This window comes from Rhipicephalus microplus, chromosome 9 (assembly GCF_043290135.1).
Source record: "Rhipicephalus microplus isolate Deutch F79 chromosome 9, USDA_Rmic, whole genome shotgun sequence".
Lineage (NCBI taxonomy): Eukaryota > Metazoa > Arthropoda > Arachnida > Ixodida > Ixodidae > Rhipicephalus > Rhipicephalus microplus.
In genome coordinates this window covers 125471480-125497118 of record NC_134708.1, presented here as the reverse complement: position 1 = coordinate 125497118, position 25639 = coordinate 125471480, and the positions used below count along the sequence as shown (strand labels likewise).

Below are 25639 nucleotides of genomic sequence, written 5' to 3'. Positions count from 1 at the left end.
GACAAGGGACATACGACACACGACGTAAGAGGCTTCGCCCCTTAAAGATACGTTGCGCCTTGTGAGAAACGCTAGCGCCACAAGACACCATCGACGTTTCTGGTTGGGTGCGTGCAACCACAGGACATTCCCTCGGAACCATTCTTCCGCGTTGGCTCAGACATACTTGGCCCTTTCCCCTTGTCTTCTTCTGCCAACAGGTGGATAGCTGTGGCCACAGACTACGCCACGTGCTACGCCAATACACGAGCTCTTCCAACAAGGTGCACGACGAATGTCGCCGGCTTCCTCTTACACGACGTGATTTTGCAACATGGAGCTCAACGCCAGCTGCTTATATACATACCGTGGCCGCCGCTTTCTATCGAGGGTCATAGCCCACATCTTGCAGTTGTGTGAAACGAGACACAAGCTCAGCACTTCATACCATACGCAGACAAATAGACTCACGGAGCGTCCAAATCACGGAACACTTACAAACACACAGAACACTTACAGACATGCTCGCTAAGTGTGTTTCTTCAAACCACTCCGACTGCGATCTTGCTTCATCATACGTGGCATTTACATACAAATCTTCGCGCCATGGCACTGCCGGTTACTCTTCATTGTCAGAAAAACTGCTTTTGTGTGAACAGGTTCATAGCGAGTCATTCGGGGTAATACTAGTAATATCATCATTCATTGTGGCAACGCTAACGTAGGTTACCATGTTTAGCGCATCAAATCTATTCTGGAGCGAAATTCTGAATTCCTGCACTTTCTCTCTTACCGCTAGTACCAGCTTCGTATTGTACCTTTTGTTAAACTTAATTATGATAATTTACACCCTCTCGTTGATGCTATAGTATTACTCTGTGTCGCCAGTAATATTCTTGTGTATAAGAAACCGCACCTCTAGTTCTTTTTTGTCACTACTCCACGGTAGCATAGGACGCGTCCATCCTTCAGCACTGCATAAACCTCACGTGTCCTGCTAACTTCGCTGAGTGCTACCTTTTTCATACCATTTAACCTCTTCTAATTGCTCGAATAGCACAGCTAAAGTAGCCTCACTACATAGCGTTCTAGCGTTGAACGTAGCCAAGTTCAGATTCAATGGTGGGCTGTCCGGACCCAGGCATTCTTAGCACTCTCCGCTGCGTCGCAGGCCTGACCACCGCTTTGAACAGTTGCTTCGCAGCCACTGGGGACTGAGAGCCAAGGGTTAATTGGTGCTTTCATAAGGGAGGTAGTGGCCAAGTACTGCACCAGGATGGCCAATCCTGCTCTAGTGAGGGAGTGCATTACCGACACGTGGTTGCCCGTCAAGAGGCCCCCCATACCTTCCCTTTTCTCTTTTTTAACGATTCCTTAATTAGGCGTTTTAAGTAAATATACAATTGGGAATGGTCCGGCATTGGCATTTGAGACGAATTTTATGATTGCATGCTAGGCTGCTGCGCTAGCTCTAAGTAGGGGGTGCTGTTGTACTTTCTTAGCACTGCAGAATACAATCTTACCACCTATCAGCTCTCAATTTCATGACTCGTATATCTATAGCTCACCTGGCCTTTTGGTAATAGTTCGAAAGTTCATTTTTCTTTTAAAAAAGGCATCTGGCACGGTTTTGCACTTCTGACCTCGCGAGCTTAGGCCGGCTTAGTGCCTTGGATGACCCTTCTTTTCATGCGTTTATTCTCTCCAGATTTTTTTTGTGTTTCATTCAATTTGGGCATTCTTGGCTTCAATGTGACTGAAATATTGGAGTTTTGCCGATTTCGAGTGGCCACACTCCTACTTTGACATTTCCTTTCAACTGAAAAGTTGCGCGCTCCTGCTTTGCGAACTAATCGGCTACTTCTCTGTGATTATTACGTTGAGCATATACGTCGCGGGCGGTTGGTGTGCATGAAAAGTAAGCGCAACACGTTTCTAACTGCTAATAATAGACTGGCGCTGCTTTCAAACTTCCGGCGCCGGCACGCACCAGCAACGGGAGCGACAGGCGTTTCGATCCGCTGCCTACGACGCGGTTGTCCCGAGGAGGCCAGAGAAATCGACGGTGGTCGAAAGGAAGCCCCTCGAAGACGCGGCAGCCATGCCCAGCAAGGAGGAGTGTTCCCGGCGTAAGCCCGTTTCGGAAGTGAGCCACCGAAGGCAATCCCTGGAGTGCCACGTCAACAATAAAACGCCACGCCGGGTGAAGCTGTTGACAGTGATGGTAGGCGAAAAAAAATCTATTTGTGTCAGCGACGACAGCCTGCAAGGACAGGCAACAACGAATGCATTGAGCTGTGAAGTGCACTTCAGGATCGGCGTGCGACTGGACTATGGCACGAGCTAACCAAATCAGCGGCATCACGTAGGCTGGTACGAAACACCAGAATAGCTAAGGCAAGAGTGAAGACATTACCAAAGACATTTGAGTATTGATGTGGTGTGCGTTGAGCTCCAGGTACCTTGCAGTTATTTGTTGTTTGTACATATTTTAGAGTGCCGCTCCTTGTTGTTGAAAATGAGTTGCTTTGACACTCTGGCCTTTGAGCCTATCGCACGGGGCAGCGCGTAATTCGTGACACCCTCTCTCTGTCAATGTTTCGTCAACAGAATAGCGTTTTATCGTATGTGTGTGCGAAAAATTCGTATAGGCTCTTCTTGTAGCCTGGCGCAATAAAAGGGGTCACGACTATTTTTTCACTCATGTACTCTGTCAGGTGCACCTACGCTAAACTAGTCTACCAGGATTGATTTCAATGACTGACGGCGCGATTGGGAAAACTGCAAAAACAAAAACAAAAAAACGTGGCCGATGTCTCTTTCCAGGAATCGGTATAACACGAGATTGAAACGTGTCTTTACAGAGGTATTTGGACGTGTATTGCGTATTGTTTCGCCGGAAGGCGAAAGAATGAGTGCTACAGTAAATAATCGCAATTACATGCGCAGAACGGCAAGTAGCTTGAAACTTGCAGCTCGCACCTCAAGTAGAAAGCACGCACGAAATGCACATACACAGGACTAGCGCGGACAAACAACTGTTACAGCTCGACACTTAAAGCACGCTAATGAAACAGAAATAAAGATGCTCGAAATGAACGCACAAGGACGAGCATGAACAACTGTCACAATTCCTACTTCTTCGTGCGTGAGCAGTGCACTGCTCTCGTAATCGCAGTCGTGGCAGGGAAAGATGTGACATTTGTACCGTCTTTAAACACTGCTAAAGCAAACTTGCGGTGGAAGCACAACAGGTACAAAGCGCCTGCATCTTGAGACATACGCACACGCGAGTGAGCGACCACGCCAGAGAACATTTATACCCACTTAGACCACGCTACTTCGAGGTTCATGAGTGCTGCAATGTGCTGGGTGGCGCGGCGCCAAGCACGCTTGTCCGATGCGCGCCACTCTCGTCATCTTGCTGCTGATAACGAAAACGTGGTGAAGTTACTGCGCTCTGAAAACCGGCAACGGTACATAGTGCATATAAATAGTTCGCCTTTACGTTACTTGCCAACGTAATCTTTCTGATCTTGTGGTGGGCGTCGCTCGCTGGTGAGAAATGGCTGGTTCCACGCCCCGCTGAGGAAGTTTTTCTTATCATTTTTTTTCTTTGCGGTGTGTTACAATATATTTTATGACATCATATCTGTGACAGAATTGCGTCAGTGGAGCTGTGGAGGACCAACGCATAAAGCACTTTCGTGTTAAAAATGACGGCTGGGATCATTCATTCGCACTGGTCTTGTTGCATCGTTTGTTTCTTCGTGTGCCGCTGTTGTTTTGTTTGCTTTCACATCACTTCGTCAGTGAGCTTTATTTTCGACGTTGGCGGTGTGGCGGCAGCCGACGTGGCCTAATCGGCAGGTTCATACAAACACTCCACTCAGTGACAACAAAGAAACGCCTTCCTTTTTTATCTGCAAAGATGCACAGCTTCTCGCCAAATCATGTCTCCGCGTCGCTTTGGTGAGAACAATTTTCCGGCCACTCACCCGCAACAGGGTGAAAGCGAACACCTCGGACGGCGTCGTGTTACGGCTGCTCCGGCGGCCGAACGGCGCGCGTTTCCTCGCCTAATCAGCGCATTCTCGTTGAAATCGAAAGTGGGAGCAGCTCTCCGCCCGAGGCAAGCCGGCGGTAAGATTTGCCGCACCACGAGGCACGCCCTATTGAGAGCGTAGCACAATTATCCGCTGGCTTCGTTGGAGAGTTTCTTATTGAGCTCAAAGCTTCCGCCTTCCTGTTCGCGTATCTATAGCGCAGCGTTACAGTGAGTGAGCGATCAAGACCGCGAAAAAGCTATATACAGACTACAGTTGCTACGTTGCCACAAGGCCGACTTATACGAGCGTAGCATAGGCCAGAATCTGTTACACACACGTCACTGATGGTCACTTGCTGTCCCGGTATGAAAGATGCTTGTTCACACAAAAACCATACCTAACCGAAGCTAATCGAGAGTTCTGCCTAATTGCTGCGGACTGAAGAAATTCAACTGCTCACTGGAACAATGCTTATATAAACCAAGTTTTCGTTGTGAGCAAACGGCGTCATGCTTTTTGGGTTTTTCAGACTGCTATAGTGGCGGTATGGTGGAGACCGTGAGTGTGCGCATAGGAGAAAAAAGGGGGCAGTGTGCAGCCATCCCCCTTTTTACCTAAGAGGACGAAATGTCCCATGCATTTACTTGATCGGGATGGGGGGCGGGGTCGCTGCGATAAACTTTTGCCCTCCCCCCCCCCCCCCCCCGCAATTTGGAACCTTGGGCACGGCTGTGGTGAGTACACCCCAGTAAATATACGCAGTATGGCTGCCTCGTTAGGGGGTTGATATTCACCGCACGATCAGTGTTTGTTCCTTCCCTTTTTGTTTGCGTCCATTGTTCGCGTCCACCTTGGCACGCTCGTGGAAACGAGAAATCAGCGTGCGGGAAGAGAGCGAAAGCGACAAAGATGCGTCCACGGAGGCAGCACGTCAATGGTCTGATGAGCCCCCTCCAAAAAGGCACAATTAGGGCGGCACGGGACCTTTTGAAAGCTGTCTCGTGCGAAAAGGTAATGAGTGACTGGAATTCTGAGATGCGGTGTTGCTAAAACGTATCGTCCAGGGGAGCGCAACACATGATTGGCATGCCACTTATCACCGCAGATTGAGAGATCCATGCAGTTGGCGCATACACGTGCAGTCATCCGATCATCGAGCCATCTCCGATTACTGCTGCTCGTGGCCTGAACGTACAAGAGTAAAAAGCAAAGTCAGGGAGGTTGCCTGGTTTGCTAACCTACAGGGGGGAGGCGAAGTGTTTAGAGATAATTGGCAAAACACGGCCAAAACAGAAAGCTATAGTGATCCGCGCACGCACAAAAGAGCGTTCACCACGCATACCAAAACAGTCACAACCGAGAAGTCAGATTGGATCCTCTGCGGTTTTGTTGAAATAGGCTACAGTTCAGAGCTAAAAAAAATTCGGCAGATCTCACGTACCTTGGTAATCGACGTTATGCGAAGCATGCGGAGAGAAGGTGACCGTGTTGTCGTCTCTTTACTGAGCAATACGTCATAATATTATGTTAATTATGTGAACAAATCTTTCATGTGCAAACATATGTTGAAGAGCTACACGCGTTTATATAACCAGTTCTTTGCACTTGCGCAAGAGTGCCAACAAAAACGTGAGTATTGGCAACACCAGAAGCGATAAGCTGATATGAAGCGCTGGTGCTCGCGAGGATGCATAGCCCTGGACACTAATACATAAAGCAACTACGGCGCGTGGTATCTAATTCACGTTAACCTGGCGTGACGGCTGTATCATAGAAGTACATATGTAATGTTTATAAAACTGGACAGCCAGCACTGCAACCAGACGACGTTTCACGAATATTAGGGTCAATATGAAAAGTAGTTCCGAGACCTGGCGGGGCTTAAGTGGTAGCATGCTTGATTGCCACTCAGAATGCTTGGGTTCGAAACCCGACATTTGTTATTTGCATCCGTCGGTTCGAAGCTGCCGATGTCAGCTTCTTCTTAACGCTCACGCGTAGACATTGCCCGTGTGTGTTCTCGTTGTTTCTGGGTAGATGCTAGGTGTCAATTCCTGGGGTACATACCCGCAGGCCGGTGCGGTGGCACAAAGCCTCCCGTGGGTATGTGTGACTGTCTGGCGGGAAGTGTTTGACGACGTACGCGTCGGATTGTGACAATAATGATGTCTTGACTAGCACGTCATATTACTCAAACCATCTTATCCTCCTATACTAATTTTGGGTCACACCAAGTTAAGCGGCTGATCACGAGAACACCCAGACGTAAGCAGAAAGATAGATAGATAGATAGATAGATAGATAGATAGATAGATAGATAGATAGATAGATAGATAGATAGATAGATAGATAGATAGATAGATAGATAGATAGATAGATATCAAAAGTACGTGCAGTATGCAAAGAAATGCTTCGCATTTTAAAAAAGTTTACAAGGACCTATTCCGCGCTCACAGGGCCGTCGCGTGATGTACCCTCTGTGCGTCATATTCCACAGACAATTTTTCATGACAAAGATCAACAATTTATCGCTCCTTTCAGATCTCATCTAAGCACGATGTGCAGTCTCCTCTGCACAGTGACAGCTCCATCATCTTTATGCACCCCTCAAGTTCTGGTTTTCTTGACGCATGAATGCACAAGGAGCCTGAATTCCAAAGAAAGTGCAATATCCAATAGTGAATGTTGAAGCTCATCGCAATTTTCGTTTTGTTGTTAGAATATTCTGGTTCTGAGTCGACCTTCACTTGTGTGACAATTTGAGTCTTTCTTCAAGACGTCTTGCGTGATTCCAAGATCTGTTTTTCACTTAGCATAACCGTACTGTAGAAATGCATCTAAATGATCAATCAAGTAATGCCGCTGCTGCCGGCGTTTATACATGCGAGGAGTTCGACGAGGAAAACAGATTGTTTATGGCTTCAATGCCGTTCTTCCGAATAATAGCGTCAACTTTTCATCTCACTCTACACTTGATAGCCGATTACACATGGTGCGCAAACTGAAACATTTCAAGCACAAAACCCACAGCACTGAAGCGCATAGATTGCTCACATAAAACGAAAGGCTCTATCATCCTCGTCTTGTGTCTCGCGGTGAGCGTTATTAGGCAGTTATAGTTCAGCGTTAGTGTAGTAGCGAGAATTGAGAGAATAGCGTTATCATCCGCGAATGTTCGTAGGGGACCACGCGTTTCAGTTTAGTGGGATAACATTTAGGTGCCCAAGCTGGAGCCTTGGCGCACCTAACGAAGATTAAATGCGTTAAAAAGGAAGGCTGATTGGTCCGATTATAGGAATCGGTATAACACGAACTTTTCCTTACAAAGTAGTTGAAAGTTTACTGTACATTGATATAAAAGAGCTTGCACTTTGTCTGTTGAAGTTTCACAGCTATAAAATTGTTTAGCGTTAACGCACCAGCATGGACGCTGAGTGATACATCTCCAATCTGATGACTAACTACCATGATCAATAATTAAACAAACCGTTGTGGTCATAGATGCTTGTGGTAGCTGTAGTAAAGAGCGTAATCGGAGAAAGTGGTGTGGCAGCCAAGAGAGTTGGCAGTGGTGGGGCTAGCGAATAGTGGGAAGGGCGTGGAATTAGTAAAAATAGTGGAAATTGAGCACAGAGCGACGCGTTCTTAACTGGAGCGGGTTTGTCATTCTTTTTCAAAGATACGAAAGCACGTTAAAATATTGGTTGTGCTTCACCCACCGCAGTTTCCACTATTGTAGAAATAGTTGGCATCGCAGTGACCAAAGCAACTACAGTGGTATGCACCAGAAACCAACATCGGTGCGTGCGCCGCTCCGGTGAACGGAAATTCGCGTCAAGTGTACTGTACGTCTATCGTAGACGTACGCAGGATGGGGAAGGTGGAAAGCTTTGTAGCAGTGCCCCCCTCCCTAATATATCAAAGTAGTGGCTGACTTAGCACTCCCTTCCTATTATGTTCATCTATGTAGCTGAAATTGCACCCCTCTTCTCTTCGGTGACTAAGGGGGCGGCCTCCCTCCTAATTAGGTTTATAAGTGACCAGGTTCCTATACCTACGCTACCCGCACTACCAAACTCATTGCCCCTCCGCGGTGGTCTAGTGGCTAAGGCACTCTGTTGCTGACCCGCAGGTCACGGGATCGAACCTCGGTGGCGGTGGCAGCGAAAATGTTATAGGACTGAGTGCTCAGATTTAAGTGCATGTTAAGAAACCCCATGTGGTCGAAATTTTCGGAGCCCTCCAATATGGCGTCTCTCATATTTATATGGTTCTTTTAGGACGTTAAACCCTACATATCAATCAAGAGAATCAAAACGAAATTTATTATTATTACTGTGAATATGCTGGTACATTCAGTGCATTTACACTTCGTGTTTTACAGTACTCAATATCCTAATATTCACGCCTGAAAATACATGATGTGGCAGATGTAGGTCGTACGACTACAACGGAGCCCTGCGTAGGAGGCTCTCGGATGATATCTCTGGTAAAAATGTTCACTCATGCAACAAACCACACTTGGTTAGGGCCCAAGCGCTGCGTAGAATGCTTCTGGGTATTTTCTGTATTCGAAATACGCACTGACGCAACCAAATTCGCCTGACACTTGAGTAGTTGTTTTATGTGACAGATATTGTTCATAAGACTCTTAATGAAATCTGAATGGGTGACTTCTGGATGTTGTCTGTTGTCAAAATATATCCAACAAACAAACCACAACGAAATCTTCATGAATTCACACATATCGTTCATAAGATTGCAACTTAACCCTGTATGGACGAATGGTGAACGTTGTCTGCAGCCGAAATGTTCTCGAATGCAACAACCCACAACCAACACTTCATGATGTAACAGAATTAGGTATTTAGGTCATAAGACTGCAATTGAGCCTTGTGTAGAAATGTTTAGAATGATGTGTGTGTTAGAAACATTCTCTAACGCCACAAAGCACACCTGACTCTTAATGGTACTAGAGATGCTTGTCATAATATAGGAAGAAAGCACTGCGTATAATGCCTATGGGCATTTTCCGTTGTCGAAATACGCTCCAACGCAACTAACCGTGCCTGACAGTTCATGATGTTCCAGATAACATGACAGTTCCATGATGTTTCAGTCATAAGACTTTAACTGAACCCTGTAAGGGAGACTTCTGGACGTTGTCTCTAGTCAAAGTATTATCTAAAGCGACAAGCCGCACCCAACACTTCATGAAGTCACAGATATTGGTCATAGGATTGCAACTGAACCCTGTGCGGAAGGCTTTTGAACGTTATCAGCAGCCAAAATGTTCTCCAATGCAATAAGACACACCTGACACTTCATGATGCAACAGATATGCATTCGGATGCTATCTTCAATTATTTTCAAATACAGCAGCCCAACGTGGGGCTACTGCAATAGTGGGGTGCATAAATGCGAAATGAAAGCGTTTAAACAGTAATATCACAATAAGTAGATGAACAGAAACAAATATCGCTTCCTCCTGAGTGCATCCCGGTAAACATGACAGAAATAGAATATTAATATCATGCAAGTGTATTTAAAAAGTTAGACACGCTGGTATGATTAACCACACCAGGTAAATCCTTCTAGTGTTTCATGGCTTTATTTTAACGCGTTAGAGAGCGCAAAACATGGCCTTGTTTAGATTGTCATTGCATATCAGTGATGTGTTAAAAGCTTTTGCACTTGATTAGTAGTTTAACTATGCTTCAACATCTACGAAATGCATCTGAATCTTCTTGATGCGACAGATATTGGTTTTGAGATTGCAGCCAAGCATTCCGTAGAAGGCTTTCACATGTCGTCACTAGTTTATATACCCTATAACCTAATAAAGCGCGCGCGAAATTTTATGATGAAACAGATATTGGTCATATGATTCCACGAGAGCACAGTATAGAAGTCTTTGGCAAGTTTTTATCATAACTAAACTGAATATCTTGATCTATCGAATATGCTTAAGTGCATGTGTTGTTCAATTTAATGCCTATTTAAAAAAAACTGAACAGAAATGAAACAGTGCTTGCAGACAAATACAAAAATGTAATGTTAGAAACCATATAATAATTGCCTCAGCTCATATCAGTCTGAAGAAAGACATAAATACCTGCACATTTCTGTATGATTTCGTAAGTCAGATAAGGCATCTTATCTGACTTACGAAATCATACAAAACTGTGCAAGCACTGCGCACTGCTTGCATTTCTTTTAAACGAAGTGCAGTACACTATAGTGCACATTCATTCATTCTGTACATACATGTGGTGACTCGTTCTCCTCTTCCTACTATCGTGTCATCGTGCAGCTGATTTCAAATCAGGTGCTTCTCAATCACGAGATTTTCAGCTCACTATCTGTCTGGTTGAAAAATAAAACACGTATTTTATTTTAGTAAACTGTAAAACGATGAAGAAGCGCCATTGACTGTCTGGCTATGAGTATCAGAATGAACTACAAAGAATGTCTGTGTCATAATGCTGCCAGACAACGTTTGTGGCACCGAACATGGCAGAGAAGCAGAACCAGAATCAAGAAGGGAAATAGCAGGTAACTCCAGCAGCACTTAATCATGCAACTTTCTTTTTCGATCACCACAGCAACCCACGTTAAGTTTCTATCTTTTGCACGAATGAAAATGAGACCGTTAACAACTGAATGTGTCAGCGTCGCTAGTACGCGGCACGAAATCACATCACACTGCTACCAACCAGCGCATGCTTGTTTCCAGCTTGACAACGCACGCAAACGATTTGCACCGAAGCCAAAGAATGTTTCAGCGTCGTACAATACGCAAGTACTCTTATGTGAGTACGTACGTTTTCGCATCACCGAAGTGTGTTCGCTAATGCGAGGTTCGCTTTCAGTATTGATAAATACCGAAGTTGGAAACAAACACAGTCTGGATAAAAACTCCTCCGTAGGCAGAACGCGATGTTTCAGGCATCTATGTCGCAACGAAAACTACTGTTGATATTTTTCAAGCAATGTTCCTCACATGAGCTGGTTATTACGAACTCGACGGTAGAAGCACGCTGAATGCAACGACACCGCTCTGAACTGACTTCGCAGTAGGCGAGAGCTCACGCTCAAAGCTTCAAACCCCCGGAGCTTGTTTACACTCATTTTTTGCACACAAAATAACAGATAAAATCGCAGGAACACCTACATGCTTCAGTAGTCTGTACGATGTTTTCGGTCGGGCAACGATCGCACTCAGGACCGGCGCAAGCGCAGCCTGCCGGTATTCGCTGGATTTGTCGGCGTCACTCGAACTTGGCACAAAACCGCGTCACGCTGGCAGCACTCGCAGTCGTTCGTCGTGTCGTTGTCGTTTTAGATTACGAAGCGGTCATTCAGGAACGTTTCGAGTAGTTTCCGTGCTTGCGCCCGTGCCTTCGAAGTAGCGGTCATTAGGCACAGCATTCGGAGACATTGCGGCCTCTGGATGGTTGGCGCCGCCGTACGCGTGGTGACGTAGGCGAAAATATCAAGCCTCGCTTGATCTATCACTCCTCGTCGCCTATTCTCCACCGACGTCAACACCGAAAGGTGCATTCCACCCTTTTGACGCGTAGGCACAAGCATACGCGTGCCACTGGTTCGCACTTTAGTCATTCGACAGCAGCGGTCACATGGTGCAGAAGAGGCAATTGAAACTATTGTTTCTACCAGCAGCCTTTATTTTCTGTAAAACACATTCTTTGCTTTGCCGGCGGCTGGTGCCATCTCGTAGAGCTCGCCACGCCGTCTTCTTAATACCGATGGCGTAGTGCGGCCTTCTTACCGCTTAGAAGTTGCAGCCTGCGAAATACCGATGACACTCCAGGAAATGAGTCGCCAGCGGTCGGGGCGAGCGCGTCGAAGACGTATCTCTCACACCGGCTGCCCGCCAGCTTGCAAGCTCCCAAGGTCGATCGAAGCCTACTTCCTATCACTTCAAAATTTTATATGGTAGAACTACAGAAGCAGCCGCTGACGATCGCAACAGCTTACTTTTGTCACCATTGGGATTATTCCTCGCAATTCTTCGTAACTCGGCACTTTGAAGCGAGCTATTCGCGGCGTCTTGTTGTGGAATCGGGCCGATGTCTAGCACGGTTTAGCGGTGCGAAATGCCTTGAAAAGTTCAGTCTGAACACCAACTGACCGTTGCAAATTTTTGCTGCACTCATACTTTTATTGTCTGTCGACAGATGCTCTCACGGCCACCCACACAAGGCACTGGAGTTTCACACAGACGTACTAAACAGGTTCCCGTACAAACACACGCACGCACGCACGCACGCACGTCGCGATCAAAAAGGGTTTTTCAAACACCCATAGGGAGTTTTTAACCACGTGACCTGAAACTCCGTGGCGAGTTTAACAAGGTCATCTCGTTTATAGACTTCGCCATTAAGCAAGGGCCATTTAACGACGACATCTGCCGAGTTCACTCCGATACCGGGCAGTAAACCATTGGGGCCGGGGGGTTTCGGGGGCTCATATGCTGGAAAAACTTCTATCTCGGCTAATTTTTGCTTACAGTGAAGCCATTTTTAACAATCGTTTGGTGCGAAAGAATTCATTCTATCTAAATCAACACTATATTCTATTCGAAGCATGCGCCCAGAGCCACCGCCACCTTTAACACACACTACACTTTAACCAGGCAGGCATGATAAAAGTAGAGTGGTACTCGGCTGCTGACCCGCTGGTCGCGGGAGCGAATCCTGGCTGCGATAGCTGCATTCTCGATGGAGGCAGAAATGCTGTAGGCACGTATGCTCATATTTGGGTGCACGTTAAAAAAACCCAGGTGGTCGCAATTTACGGTGCCCTCCACTACGGCGTCTGTCATAATCATATGGTAGTTTTGGGACGTTAAATCCCACATATCAATCAAATCAAAAGTAGGGTGCGTACAGTAAACGACACGGGGCTTTTAGCGTGCAGCGAATGCGCGTTTAGATTCCACTTAACCCTCGAAATCTTATACTACGGATGGACAGACGCTCTGGAGATACACGCGATTCAGGAAGCGTATCCAAGAAACCGCACATGCTGCGCCAGGCGTTTGGAGAAAAACAACACTGGCTTTATAGTACACGACTACTTTTATAGGATTTCGAAGGGGCGTTTCTTATCCCGTTAACAGATAAGCTTTCATGTACAACGTTGAATAAATATGATGCGCTTTGATGGCGCACGAGTAGCGCTCACTGACCTAAATACGATATATCTTCCTCTGTTTCAAACAAGATAAGCAAAGGGAAAAGAGCATCAATTAAAATTTCGAGGTACTTAAATCAAGGCACTTTCACGAAGCTCTGGCCACAGGCCAGGCGTTCAGGCACTTGACGTTGCCCTTCTTGTAGCTGGTGTGGGCGAGACGCTTGTATACGGGCCACGGGCTTTCGTCAAATATTCGTCAAATTTCTTGAGAACTGTCTTGTAGTCTGCCTTGTATTCCCCTTTCGTGAAGCTCAGTGAATTGAATATCTTGATCGCGCCTCCGCCTGCGACCCTGAGAAGGAGCGCTGTCTTCGACGTCACTGACCACTGCTTGTCATTCGGTTCCAGTGCTGCAAGATTAAGATCGAACCTCTGCCTAAACGTCTGCCAATCCTTGCTTGCTTCTCCCGCCGTGTTTAACGGACCACATGACCTCAACAAATCTATTGCGCATTCCTTACTGCGTTAACCATTGAACATAAAAACAGTGCATCCCACTTCTGACGCCATGTAATGTTGCGTCAATGAAGCCACACATGCTCCTCCGGGCAGTACGGCAATAACAACACGGGCTTTAGTTTACACGAGTACATATAGGATTTCGTAGAAGCGTGTCGTATGCCGTGAAGAGTCAAGTTTTCGAGTATAACACTGAATAGATACGATGCTCTTTCAGGGCACTCATGCAGTGCCTCGCCCACCGAAACACAATACAGGTAGAAAGGACATTAAGAAACTATCCAGCTATGTCTTTTGTCCTTTATACTTGTGACGTCCATCATTCCCGTGCTGTTTAAGAATCTATCAATAGCATCTTCTACAAATAAGAGTTATGAGGTTTTAATACCGTTATATCACCCGTGTACCATCGGAAACGCCAGCCCAGAAACGTGCACTACCGCAACTGTCCGTTACTACACATCGTTTCGCTGGCCGGTATCCAACTTGGCTGCTCTTGTCCGTCGTGTCTTTATGTATTGGTGCCACGCCGGGTCTCCTTGGACTCCAGCGAGGGAAGAGCGGACGGGCAAGGATGAGGGCGAGTGACCGGTTCTCCCGCGCAATCAAGCACGCGCTCTTTCAGCGCGCCAAAAGCCCCACCGTGCGCGTGCCTTTTCTTGCACTGGTCTACGGCTTCTTGTGTGCTCTTCCATGGCCGATTTGCCGACAACAAACCGTACTATGTGGCAAGCCGCCATTGTGGCCTTTAACCAGCTGGCGTGACTACTCTCTTTCTGCCTCTTGTTATTTTTACTGATGGCGTGTTTGCGACCTTTACGTAAAATCTAGACGAAGTGTCGACACGTCCCGTATTTACTTGGCTTGGTTGAAATTTAGAGGGACGGTTAACGCATAAGTTACCTTGAATTGTGTTATTCCAGAAAACCTTCAAAAAATTGGCAGATCCCACACACAGCGGCTGTCGATGACATGCGAAGCACGAATGAGGAAGATTGATATGTCACTTTAAAATCAGCGCAACGTTACGAGGCGGACGTAAATTATGCCGTATATGACTTCTATGTCCTGATTATTATGATTGCGCTTGGCAATTTTGTTCGTCGTCCGTTCACATCACGGAATACCATATTTGGTATATGTAAAGGTGACCGCGATTGTGCTATGAGCGTAGCAGTCATGTTTTACATAACAAACATGTCATGATTTTCATGTTATGACTAGTCAGGTGTGCTCGTCGTATCTTCATGTTATGTTATACTGAGTTTTGTATAGATCCTATTATCTGAACGGCTCGGAGAGCTCAAAGTCGTAGGCGAATAGATAGATAGATAGATAGATAGATAGATAGATAGATAGATAGATAGATAGATAGATAGATAGATAGATAGATAGATAGATAGATAGATAGATAGATAGATAGATAGATAGATAGATAGATAGATAGATAGATACAGACAGACAGACAGACAGACAGACAGACAGACAGACAGACAGACAGACAGACAGACAGATAGATAGATAGATAGATAGATAGATAGATAGATAGATAGATAGATAGATAGATAGATAGATAGATAGATAGATAGATAGATAGATAGATAGATAGATAGATAGATAGATAGATAGATAGATAGATAGATAGATAGATAGATAGATAGATAGATAGATAGATAGATAGATAGATAGATAGATAGATAGATAGATAGATAGATAGATAGATAGATAGATAGAAGTTTTTGTTGAGCCGCCTGTTGGCTCGGCGGCTGTGCACCAACGCAGACCGCTAATCCTTTCACTCTTGTCATGCAGGTGTTTCAGTGCGCATTCCTGCGCATACTGCTTTCCGTTTTCCTGCCAGCTTCCTTGACCACACCGTTGCAGTATCAACATCGTTCCAGCGAAAGTGGCACGCTTACCTGTCACGCCCTCTTGGTCTTCGACACAAGCTTATCAACCGCAACGTACTTGGAACCACTGGATTTCACCTCACGCAACAGATCTGGATCCCTTCCGGCGCCACCGGTCAGCTACATGGTCCTCGACAAAACCTGGTCGACGCTATCAGCATCGGCATCGATGCCTGTGTCGACTACAAAAGAGCGGCCTTTGCCGGCGGCGCTGTGTGGGCTCGGCGGCTGTGCACCAACGCAGACCGCTAATCCTTTCACTCTTGTCATGCAGGTGTTTCAGTGCGCATTCCTGCGCATACTGCTTTCCGTTTTCCTGCCAGCTTCCTTGACCACACCGTTGCAGTATCAACATCGTTCCAGCGAAAGTGGCACGCTTACCTGTCACGCCCTCTTGGTCTTCGACACAAGCTTATCAACCGCAACGTACTTGGAACCACTGGATTTCACCTCACGCAACAGATCTGGATCCCTTCCGGCGCCACCGGTCAGCTACATGGTCCTCGACAAAACCTGGTCGACGCTATCAGCATCGGCATCGATGCCTGTGTCGACTACAAAAGAGCGGCCTTTGCCGGCGGCGCTGTGTGGGCTCGGCGGCTGTGCACCAACGCAGACCGCTAATCCTTTCACTCTTGTCATGCAGGTGTTTCAGTGCGCATTCCTGCGCATACTGCTTTCCGTTTTCCTGCCAGCTTCCTTGACCACACCGTTGCAGTATCAACATCGTTCCAGCGAAAGTGGCACGCTTACCTGTCACGCCCTCTTGGTCTTCGACACAAGCTTATCAACCGCAACGTACTTGGAACCACTGGATTTCACCTCACGCAACAGATCTGGATCCCTTCCGGCGCCACCGGTCAGCTACATGGTCCTCGACAAAACCTGGTCGACGCTATCAGCATCGGCATCGATGCCTGTGTCGACTACAAAAGAGCGGCCTTTGCCGGCGGCGCTGTGTGGGCTCGGCGGCTGTGCACCAACGCAGACCGCTAATCCTTTCACTCTTGTCATGCAGGTTAGTAAAACTTACAGTCTTCTCGCTAAGAAGTCTAGTAATTACCTGCTGTTTCAGCTGCCGAGCCCACACTGCTGCGTTCTTGTTGCACTTGAGTGTTCTCGTGTTATTCGTGCCTTGTTGATGATGTCGGGCGATATTGAAAGCAATCCGGGTCCTGCTTCTAATGCTGTACTAACTGAACTGCAGAAATTGTCTGCCGGTCAGACGGAATTAATCAGTCAGGTACAGGACCTTAAGTCCCATTTGCTATCAACAGATAAATCTATAGCAGATCTCAGTAGACGCATGACTGATCTGGAAGGGCACTGTCAAAATATTATTTCCTTACGTACTGATGTGGAAGCGCTCAGAAGAGACACCGCTCGCGCGAGCGACCTTCTGCGCAAGCTTGAAGCGCGCGTGGATGAAGCCGAGAATCATTCTCGGCGCAATAACCTCATATTTTATGGCCTTCCTGAATCAACTGGATCGGAAGCACTTGTCCAAGTTGAACAACTTGTCATCAAGCACTGCCGTGATCGTCTAGGTATTTCCATCGATCCGAAGGAAATTGAGCGCGCGCATCGTCTGGGTCGCCGCAAGGGTACTAACCACCATCGCCCCATAATAGTTAAATTCGCATTCCATAAAACAAAAGGAGAGATTCTTTCTAATGGACGGAAATTTAAAGGAACCACTTTTAGTGTTGGTGAAGATTTTTCACGTCGTGTGCAAAATGTCCGTCGGCAATTGATTGCCTTTGCTAAAACCAAGTCGCTGCCTTTTTCCATCACGTACAAGACACTGCTAATGGGTCACAAGCGCTACGTCTACGATGAGCAATCGCAAACTGTAAGGGAAGCGTCGTAGCAATTTCCTCGGCGCAAATCTGCCGGGCACACCCCCACACCTCAATCTGGCCTGTCACTTTCGGTAGTCTTTGCTAACGCGCGCAGTTTTTTTCCGAAACGCATAACTTTTTCTGAGCTTGTTTTGTCATCAAGCAGTAACGTATTGGTGATAACCGAGTCTTGGCTGACAAATGATATAACCGATGCAGAAGTGCTAGATCACCTACCTGGATTTCAACTTTATCGTAAGGACCGTACAGGCGCACGTGGAGGCGGGGTTCTGATGGCTGTGCACCAACAGTTATCGTGCTCGGTGGCCAGGACCAACTCTCCTGAACTTGAAATTCTTTGGGTCGTTTGCCGTGCTCGCCCTCATACTGTCCTTGTAGGCGTTTGTTATAGGCCCCCGAACAGTGACCCAGATTTCGCATATAAGCTCAACAACAACCTGAGTGACCTTGGGAAACAGTATCCGCAAGCAGAGATACTGCTTTTCGGCGATTTTAATTTCCCTCAAATAGATTGGAGTAGTAGCGTCCCGTCAGCTGTGGGCAGTGAGCCCGCAAGGGACTTCATAGATTTCTGCCTGAATTGCAATCTAACCCAACTTGTATCCCAACCAACGCGCGTTACAGAGAGCAATTCCAGCATCTTAGATCTAATACTAACTAGTCATCAAGAGAGCTTATCATCAATTACATATCTGCGTGCCGTCAGTGACCACAAGGTAATCCATGCGGCCTTTGCGTTTCGACCTGTAAAACGCGATCTTGTCACCAAAACAATCCGTCTTTACGACAAGGGCAATTATAGTGCCATCAATAATGAATTGATATCTTTTCTTCCTGATTTCGAGAGAATAAGCCATACACGCTCTGTGGATGAGAATTGGATTATATTTAGAGATAAGTTAGCCACTCTTGTCGAGAAATTTATCCCAAAAATAACGTTTACCGCAAACCGAAACAAGCCATGGTTTTCAAGTACACTTCACAAACTAAGAAACAAGAAAAAACGCCTCTTCCGATCAGCCAAACAGTCTAAACTTCTGTCCTTATGGGAAAAATATTACGCCGCGGAAGATGATTATCTTAGAACCATTCGAAACGCCAAGCACGTGTTCTTTCATGAAGAGCTGCCCAAAATGCTTGCAACCAACCCTCGCAAATTCTGGGAGGTGATAAACCCTCAGGAGATGCGCACCACTAGTCTTTCAAATGCGCATGGCGATATAGTCGACAACAATGAATGCGCGAACCTTTTTAACGAGGCCTTTTTCTCTGTTTTTACGAATGAGAGTTCAGTTCCCGATTTTTCTTCACCTGCGCGCAGCACCGAGTCTATGCCCCCGATTGCATTTTCTACGGACGGCATCATTTCGATTATAGAAAAGATTAAGCTTTCTTCTTCTGCAGGTGTGGATGACATTAATTCAAAACTTCTCATAAATGTTAAACATGTGTGTGCCGCATACCTTACATTGTTATTTTCGCAGTCATTATCATCAAGCATTCTGCCAGCAGACTGGAAAGTAGGCAAGGTCATTCCAGTCTACAAATCAGGTAACAGAGATTCTCCACTAAATTACCGTCCCATATCCTTAACAAGTATCCCCTGCAAAATCATGGAACATGTCATCTACTCCCATATCATCAACTTCTTGGACTCAATGCACTTTTTTCATCCTTCTCAACACGGGTTCCGAAGGGGATATTCTTGTGAAACGCAGCTGGCCTTTTTCATTCACGACTTACATTCTAACCTTGACTGCAACATTCAGACCGATGCTCTTTTCCTGGATTTCGCCAAAGCATTTGACACTGTCCCTCACAAACGCCTAATTCTTAAATTATCTCTGTTAAATCTAGATCCTAATGTACTTGCATGGATAACATCTTTCCTGACTAATCGTTCCCAATTTGTGTTTGTTAATAATCACTCATCTAACCGACTACCTGTAACCTCAGGTGTCCCGCAAGGGTCTGTCTTAGGGCCTCTACTCTTTTTAATTTACATTAACGACCTACCATTGCATGTATCATGTAACTTTCGTATGTTTGCCGATGACTGCGTAATCTACCGATCAGTAACCAACATTCATGACCAAACACTAATTCAGCATGATCTTAACAACATACAAACATGGTGTGATCGTTGGTTAATGAACTTAAATCCTAATAAATGTAAGCTTGTTTCTTTTTCTCGCCACCGTAACCCTTTTGAGTTTACCTATTCCATCACTAATGTTCCCATACAATCAGTTCAATCATTCAAATACCTCGGCATCACCTTGGCTCATGACCTGTCTTGGCGTCATCACACTACTAACATCATCTCGTCTGCTAATAAATCACTCGGGTTTTTCAGACGACACTTACGCCATACTCCGCCTCACGTCAAGACGCTTGCATACAAATCATTTATCAGGTCCAAACTCGAGTATGCATCTTCCATCTGGAGCCCTCATCAATCATACATCATAAGTGAACTCGAATCACTTCAAAATCGGGCTACCAGGTTCATTCATTCTGCATATTCGTACGATATCAGCATCTCATCTCTAAAGGCGGAATCAGGTCTAGAAACCCTTGCTTCACGCCGACGGTGTGCCACCCTCTCTCTTTTTCATATGTTTTATTTCAGTTCACTGAATCATCCACCGTACATCACGCCCCCTCCGCACATATCCCATCGCACTGGTCATCCGTTACAAGTCGCATTACCACGTACCCGGACCACTGTATTCCAAGCCTCCTTTTTCGTAAGAGCAGCAAAAGACTGGAATGGCCTTCCTCACGCCATCTGTGCCATCACTAACCCATCTATGTTTGCAGAAGCCATTAAAAACACCGTTGTATAGTTCTCTTTTTGTTATGCACCACCCCTTATGTAATACCCCTACAGGGGGTCTTTAAGGAAATAAAAGTGAAGTGAAGTGAAGCCTGTAACGGGTACACAGGCCGAAAAATCGGCGCACAGCTTTTTTGTCGGTGGGCAGCGGGAACTCGGCGATGGCAGCTACGGTACTTTTCGCGAGTTGGGACGGACTGCAGACTTGCTAATCACGTGCTCCAGGAACCAGAGCTCCTGGTACCCGAATAGCCACATTTCTGGCTTCATGGGTTAGTCCGGAGGTTTTGATAGCTTGAAGTACAGTTTCAATGAGCCGGAGATGCTCATCTGACCTCGAGGAACACGCTAAAACGTCGTCCGAGTACACGAGGCAAGTCTACCACTTCAATCCTGCCAATACTGTATTCATAACACGTTGAAAAGTCGCAGGCACCGAGCTCAGCCCGAAGGACATGACCTTGAACTCGAAGAGGCCGTCTGGTGTTATAAACGTAGTCTTTTAAACGCAGACGAAAAGCAACCGTTGTAGTGCAAGGGCATGGATTGGAGCTGTTCTTGCTTCTAGTTCGGAAGGCTCGAATTAACATATGAAATTGAGGGAGGGGGCCTTGGTTCCTCGAAGAGGGTTCCGTAAAATTGGTGAGGGCGACTTCCACAACTTCCTCGGTGTATACGACCATCATGTTTTTGTCCACGTGTTTGTGCTCGTTGCTGAAATTAGTGAGCATAACTGTTGCTTTGCCTTTCCGCAGCTCAGCGATTTCTCTTGCGACGCAAATATCACGGGTGACCAACAGATGCTGACTGCCTTCAACAACTCCTTATGAGTCTGTAGCTTTCGGAGTTGCCTCTGAAATAATGACTCTGCAGCGACGCAGTACGCTGACTTGTTGTTCCAGCACATTCAATGCGTGGTTCTCTGGCGGCGTGCGAGGCGGTAGAGCTTCTGTAGATAGTCGACCTTGTTCTCAGGTAGATGACTGCACCATAGAGGTAAAGTAAGTATCATAAGAATCCCTCAAGCAACGCTCTAGGGCTACGAAGCTTGCGGGATAAATACGGCTCTTAATAATGACTCTGGTTGTCCAGATTCCTGCCAGCGTTAGTAGGTGATTTCCAGCTGTGTGGATTTTGAGGCCTTCCCAAGAAATCCAAGTTATCTTCGTGGCAAACGACCCACTAAAGACAGAAGCGTTGGCTACAGTATCGACGAGAGCGGTATCGTTGCGGCCATCGATGAGAACGTCTAGGTCACTAGTCCGTCATCTTGCATGCGTTGCAGTTCGGTCGTGGCATCGGATCACGGCTGGATGGGGGGGCATTTTTTACATAGACCGGGAAGCACTTCCACCAGATGTCATGCGGTGGTAACGTCGACGAAGGCAACAGTCGGTGCAAACTCTTCATTTCACCGAACATATCGCCGGTAAATTGAAACTCAGGTTACGGTGGTACACACCTGCACCGGTAGTAGCAAACAAAGCGTTGGCCGTTGATTAACTGACAATCAGTTATGTGCGTCGACATTTATATATGTGTCCTCGAATGTTTCAGCTCTATGGCTAGCCGGCACGCATGTTCCAGAACAATCTGTAAAATTCGCGTCAACTATAGAATTATCACGCGTTGCTAGAAGCCTGCGAGACACTTTCGAAGAACATATGACCTGGAGAGATCAATTGAATACCACCTTAAATAAACTTTCAGAAACGGTAGGAATATTATTCAATTGTCATTGTGCCCTGCCGAGAAACATAAAGTTGTTTATTTACAAATCATTATTTTGTCAAACTTATCTTATTGTCTACTAGTATGGGGCACGACCAACGTTCAGAAATTACAAAAACTTCAAAAGAAAGCCATTCGAAACATTGTTAGTGCTGCATACGGTGCCTACACGGAACCAATTTTCTTGGCTCTGAGCTTATTTCCTGTAAAAAATCTCCATCCAACGATTTAAAAAAAACGTTAAGGTCGGCTACAAAACACAACAACACATTTTTTATAGAATTATCAGGTCTAACTCAGGCTGAACGTGTGCGGACTTTAAGGGTCCGTGAACTCTGGAAGTTACCCAGATTACGAACCAATTACGGAACTCAGATGTTGAAATACCAGATACCGGTACTACGCAATAATTTTGAGCAATATACGTAACACCTCAATGTACTTAACTGACATCTGTATTATGATAAATGTGTCTGTGAATATCTCTCCCCTCCACCTTCCCCCAGTTTTTTCTTTATTTTTCATTTGTACATTTGTTTTCTTTCTGATTTAGTGCATTTCTCAGTTTCATTAGTTCGTTTGTGTTGTTCCAGTTAAGAGAACTGCTATGTGCCTTTTATTAAGTCATCTATGCTTTTTTCTCAATTAGACAGAGAGAGAATAAAATGAGGGAAAGGCAGGGAGGTTACCTAAATATTTGAGCATCCGCTTTGCTACCCTGCACTAAGGGAAAGAAGAATGGGAAAGATAGATGGGAAAGAAAGCGAAAAACGAAATAGACGTGCGAAAATGAAAAAAAAAATGCTGGGGTGCTATAGACTATACAATAGGCCACTACCACGCAAAAAGTTCAATAAGGCCCTTACTGATTTTCTGGGCGAAGACACATTATGTCGCCTTTCAAGCACTGATTGTTCTGACAAAAGTCTTTTGTCAAAGCGAGACAACGAGGCAGCTAGCTGCCATCTTTGTGCGCTTTAACGAGGGCAGTGACAGAAAACGTGCTCTATCGTTTCATCGCTGCCGCAATGACCGCAAGCTGCACTGCCTTCCATGCCGGTTCAGAAGCCGAATACTTTGGTGAAAGCGACACTAAGCCACATTCGGCAAACCACCGTCGTCTCAAGGCGAGAGAGTCTGGACGAAGGCCGAAGTCGACGAGACGTGTCCAGCCTATGCAGTCACGTGTGCCGTAAGCACTCAGCGTTCCACAGTGATTTCACTTATTCATTAGTGATTTTACGGACTTCCATTGCAGCATCAGTCCTTGAGAATGGTATAGATTCTTCTTCCCAAATTTTCGTGCCGATCGAGCAGCTGCATCGGCATGTTCGTTGCCCAATATGCCGCGGGGACTTGGAAGCCGCTGAAACGTGATTGTGTGTCCTTCGTCGAAGAGGTGGTGAAGCAGATCTCTAATTTCTAGAACTAGTTGTTCATGACGTCCCCGGCGTAAGGCGAATACCAAACACTGCCTTAGAGTCCGTGAACACGCTCCATGTCTTGGCTTCTTTGTGTTTAATGAGTCTTTAACTGTGCTACGTAGAGCAGCAAGTTCCGCAGCTGTCGATGACGTCTGTTGAGATAACCGAATCTTCGTCGTTGTCACTGTTGCAGGAAAGATCACTGACCCTGCAGACCTATCTACTTTAGTTGAAGCGCCAGTGTATAGATGGGTATGCTCACAGTCATCTCCGCACAACAAGAAAACAGAAAGCTGCTTTAGCGCTGGAGACGAGAGCCAGGCTTTTCTCCGTATGCTTGGAACCGCGAGTTCAACATGTGAATGAGTTATACACCAAGGGGGAGTTGCAATTCTAGACGGAGTTGTATATCCCGTGAGTATGTGCACGTGATATGACAAGACTGTCTGGCAAAATGAGGCACGAGGTCGATCTTCTGGCAGTGACGCTAGATAATGGGCAGGGGTGCGAGTAAGATGCCTCACGTGTGCTCTGAGCACTTCCATTAGGATATGCGTCTTGAGCGAATAGTCAGTTGCGATCGCGGTTGTCTCAGCTGTTGATGAACATTGTGATAGGCCCAGACAAACTCGCAGAGGCCGTCTGGCCTATTGCATGCTTTCGAGAGTGCGAATGCTGGTTAGGCAAGTATTGATGATGAGACTATAGCGTATACTCTCATTGGCTTACAACTAAGAGCAATCAATGCGGATTTCTCTGGCGACATTATCAGACCCTGTTCATTGAGGTACACTGATACCAACGCTGCATCTTTCTGGGGCCTTGCGCGTACCTGAGGTCTTGTCACGCCAGATGCCCAGACGCAGATGTCGTCAGCGTACATATATAGTTTTACCACACTCGGTAGTCGTTCCACAAGACCAACTAGGACGAGGTTGAAGAATGGATGGATGGATGGATGGATGGATGGATGGATGGATGGATGGATGGATGGATGGATGGATGGATGGATGGATGGATGGATGGACGGACGGACGGACGGACGGACGGACGGACGGACGGACTTTGGACCTAACGTCTTTATCAGCATGATTGGAATGACGTGTGGGCCTGTTGATGTACTACTAGGAACCCTTTTCTCAGCCCTTTCTCACTCTAGTTGTGAAAATGGAGCCATTGCGCCACTTGATTCATCCTTGTCTTTTGTGGTGCATAAAGCACTTCTTTGTTGAAGTTTTTCTGTCACCTTTGTTCTTATATATTGTCACGTTACTCACGACAAACTTGATACAATGGGCTCGTTGAGTCGACTAGCCAAGCAGCAGCTCAGAGAGATCGTCTTTGTCCTCTTTCACTCTTCTATCTCACCCAAGCAAACCATGTGGCAATAGTCTTTGAAAGAATCGACTCGATGCTCGTAAATAAAAAAATGAGGCATACACACGCAGATATAGAGAACCAAAATAGGGAGAGTGCCAGTACTCGCAGCACAAATGAGGAAGTTTCGTCAACGCTTGCGCCAAGCGCCAAAAGAAAAGGCATAAAAACACAGGAGAACACAAACAGCAGCAGCAACGCAAAGTCATGGCATTAGGTAGCACGTGAAACCACAAGGGCTACTGTGTGAAGTAGGGCTTCAGCCGAACGACATGCACGGTTTCGGGTCGAAGCTGTCGACGAGAAGACGCTGCGCCGTCCGGAAATGCCTCGTAGGTAACATCTGTGATTCGTCTGAGAACCTTGTGCGGTCCATAATAACGGCTTAGGAGTTTTTCGGATAAGCCTGGTCGCCGGACAGGGATCCACACCCACACTCAGTCCCCAAGGTGGTAGGTGACATTTCGATGGCGGAGGTTGTAACGTCGTGCGTCTGCATCTTGTTGGTGACTGGTGTTTATGCGAGCTAGCTGACGAGCTTCTTCGGCGTATTGAGTGTATTGCTCAGCGTCTTGAGCAAGCTCATTGCTTTGGTCGCACGGAAGTATAGCATCGAGCATGGTTCACACGTTGCGTCCGTAAACAAGTCATAAAGGCGGAAATCGCGTTGTTTCTTGCGTGACCGTATTGTAAGCAAACGTGATGTATGGAAGAATCTCGTCCCAGGTTTTGTGTTGTACGTCCACGTACATTGACAGCATGTCCGCTATGATCTTGTTAAGCCTCT

General features: G+C 46.3%; 2 protein-coding genes across 3 annotated transcripts in view; both read left to right on the top strand.

The window, feature by feature from the left end:
• LOC119163047 (uncharacterized) overlaps positions 1 to 25639 on the top strand; it is a 512110-nt gene that overhangs the window by 142281 nt on the left and 344190 nt on the right. The window lies entirely within an intron of this gene.
• On the top strand, positions 15472 to 20405 carry LOC142772143 (uncharacterized). Its single transcript, XM_075874276.1, has one exon. It carries the CDS (start codon positions 15516 to 15518, stop codon positions 17487 to 17489), a length of 1974 nt encoding a protein of 657 aa, XP_075730391.1. The 5' UTR covers positions 15472 to 15515; the 3' UTR covers positions 17490 to 20405.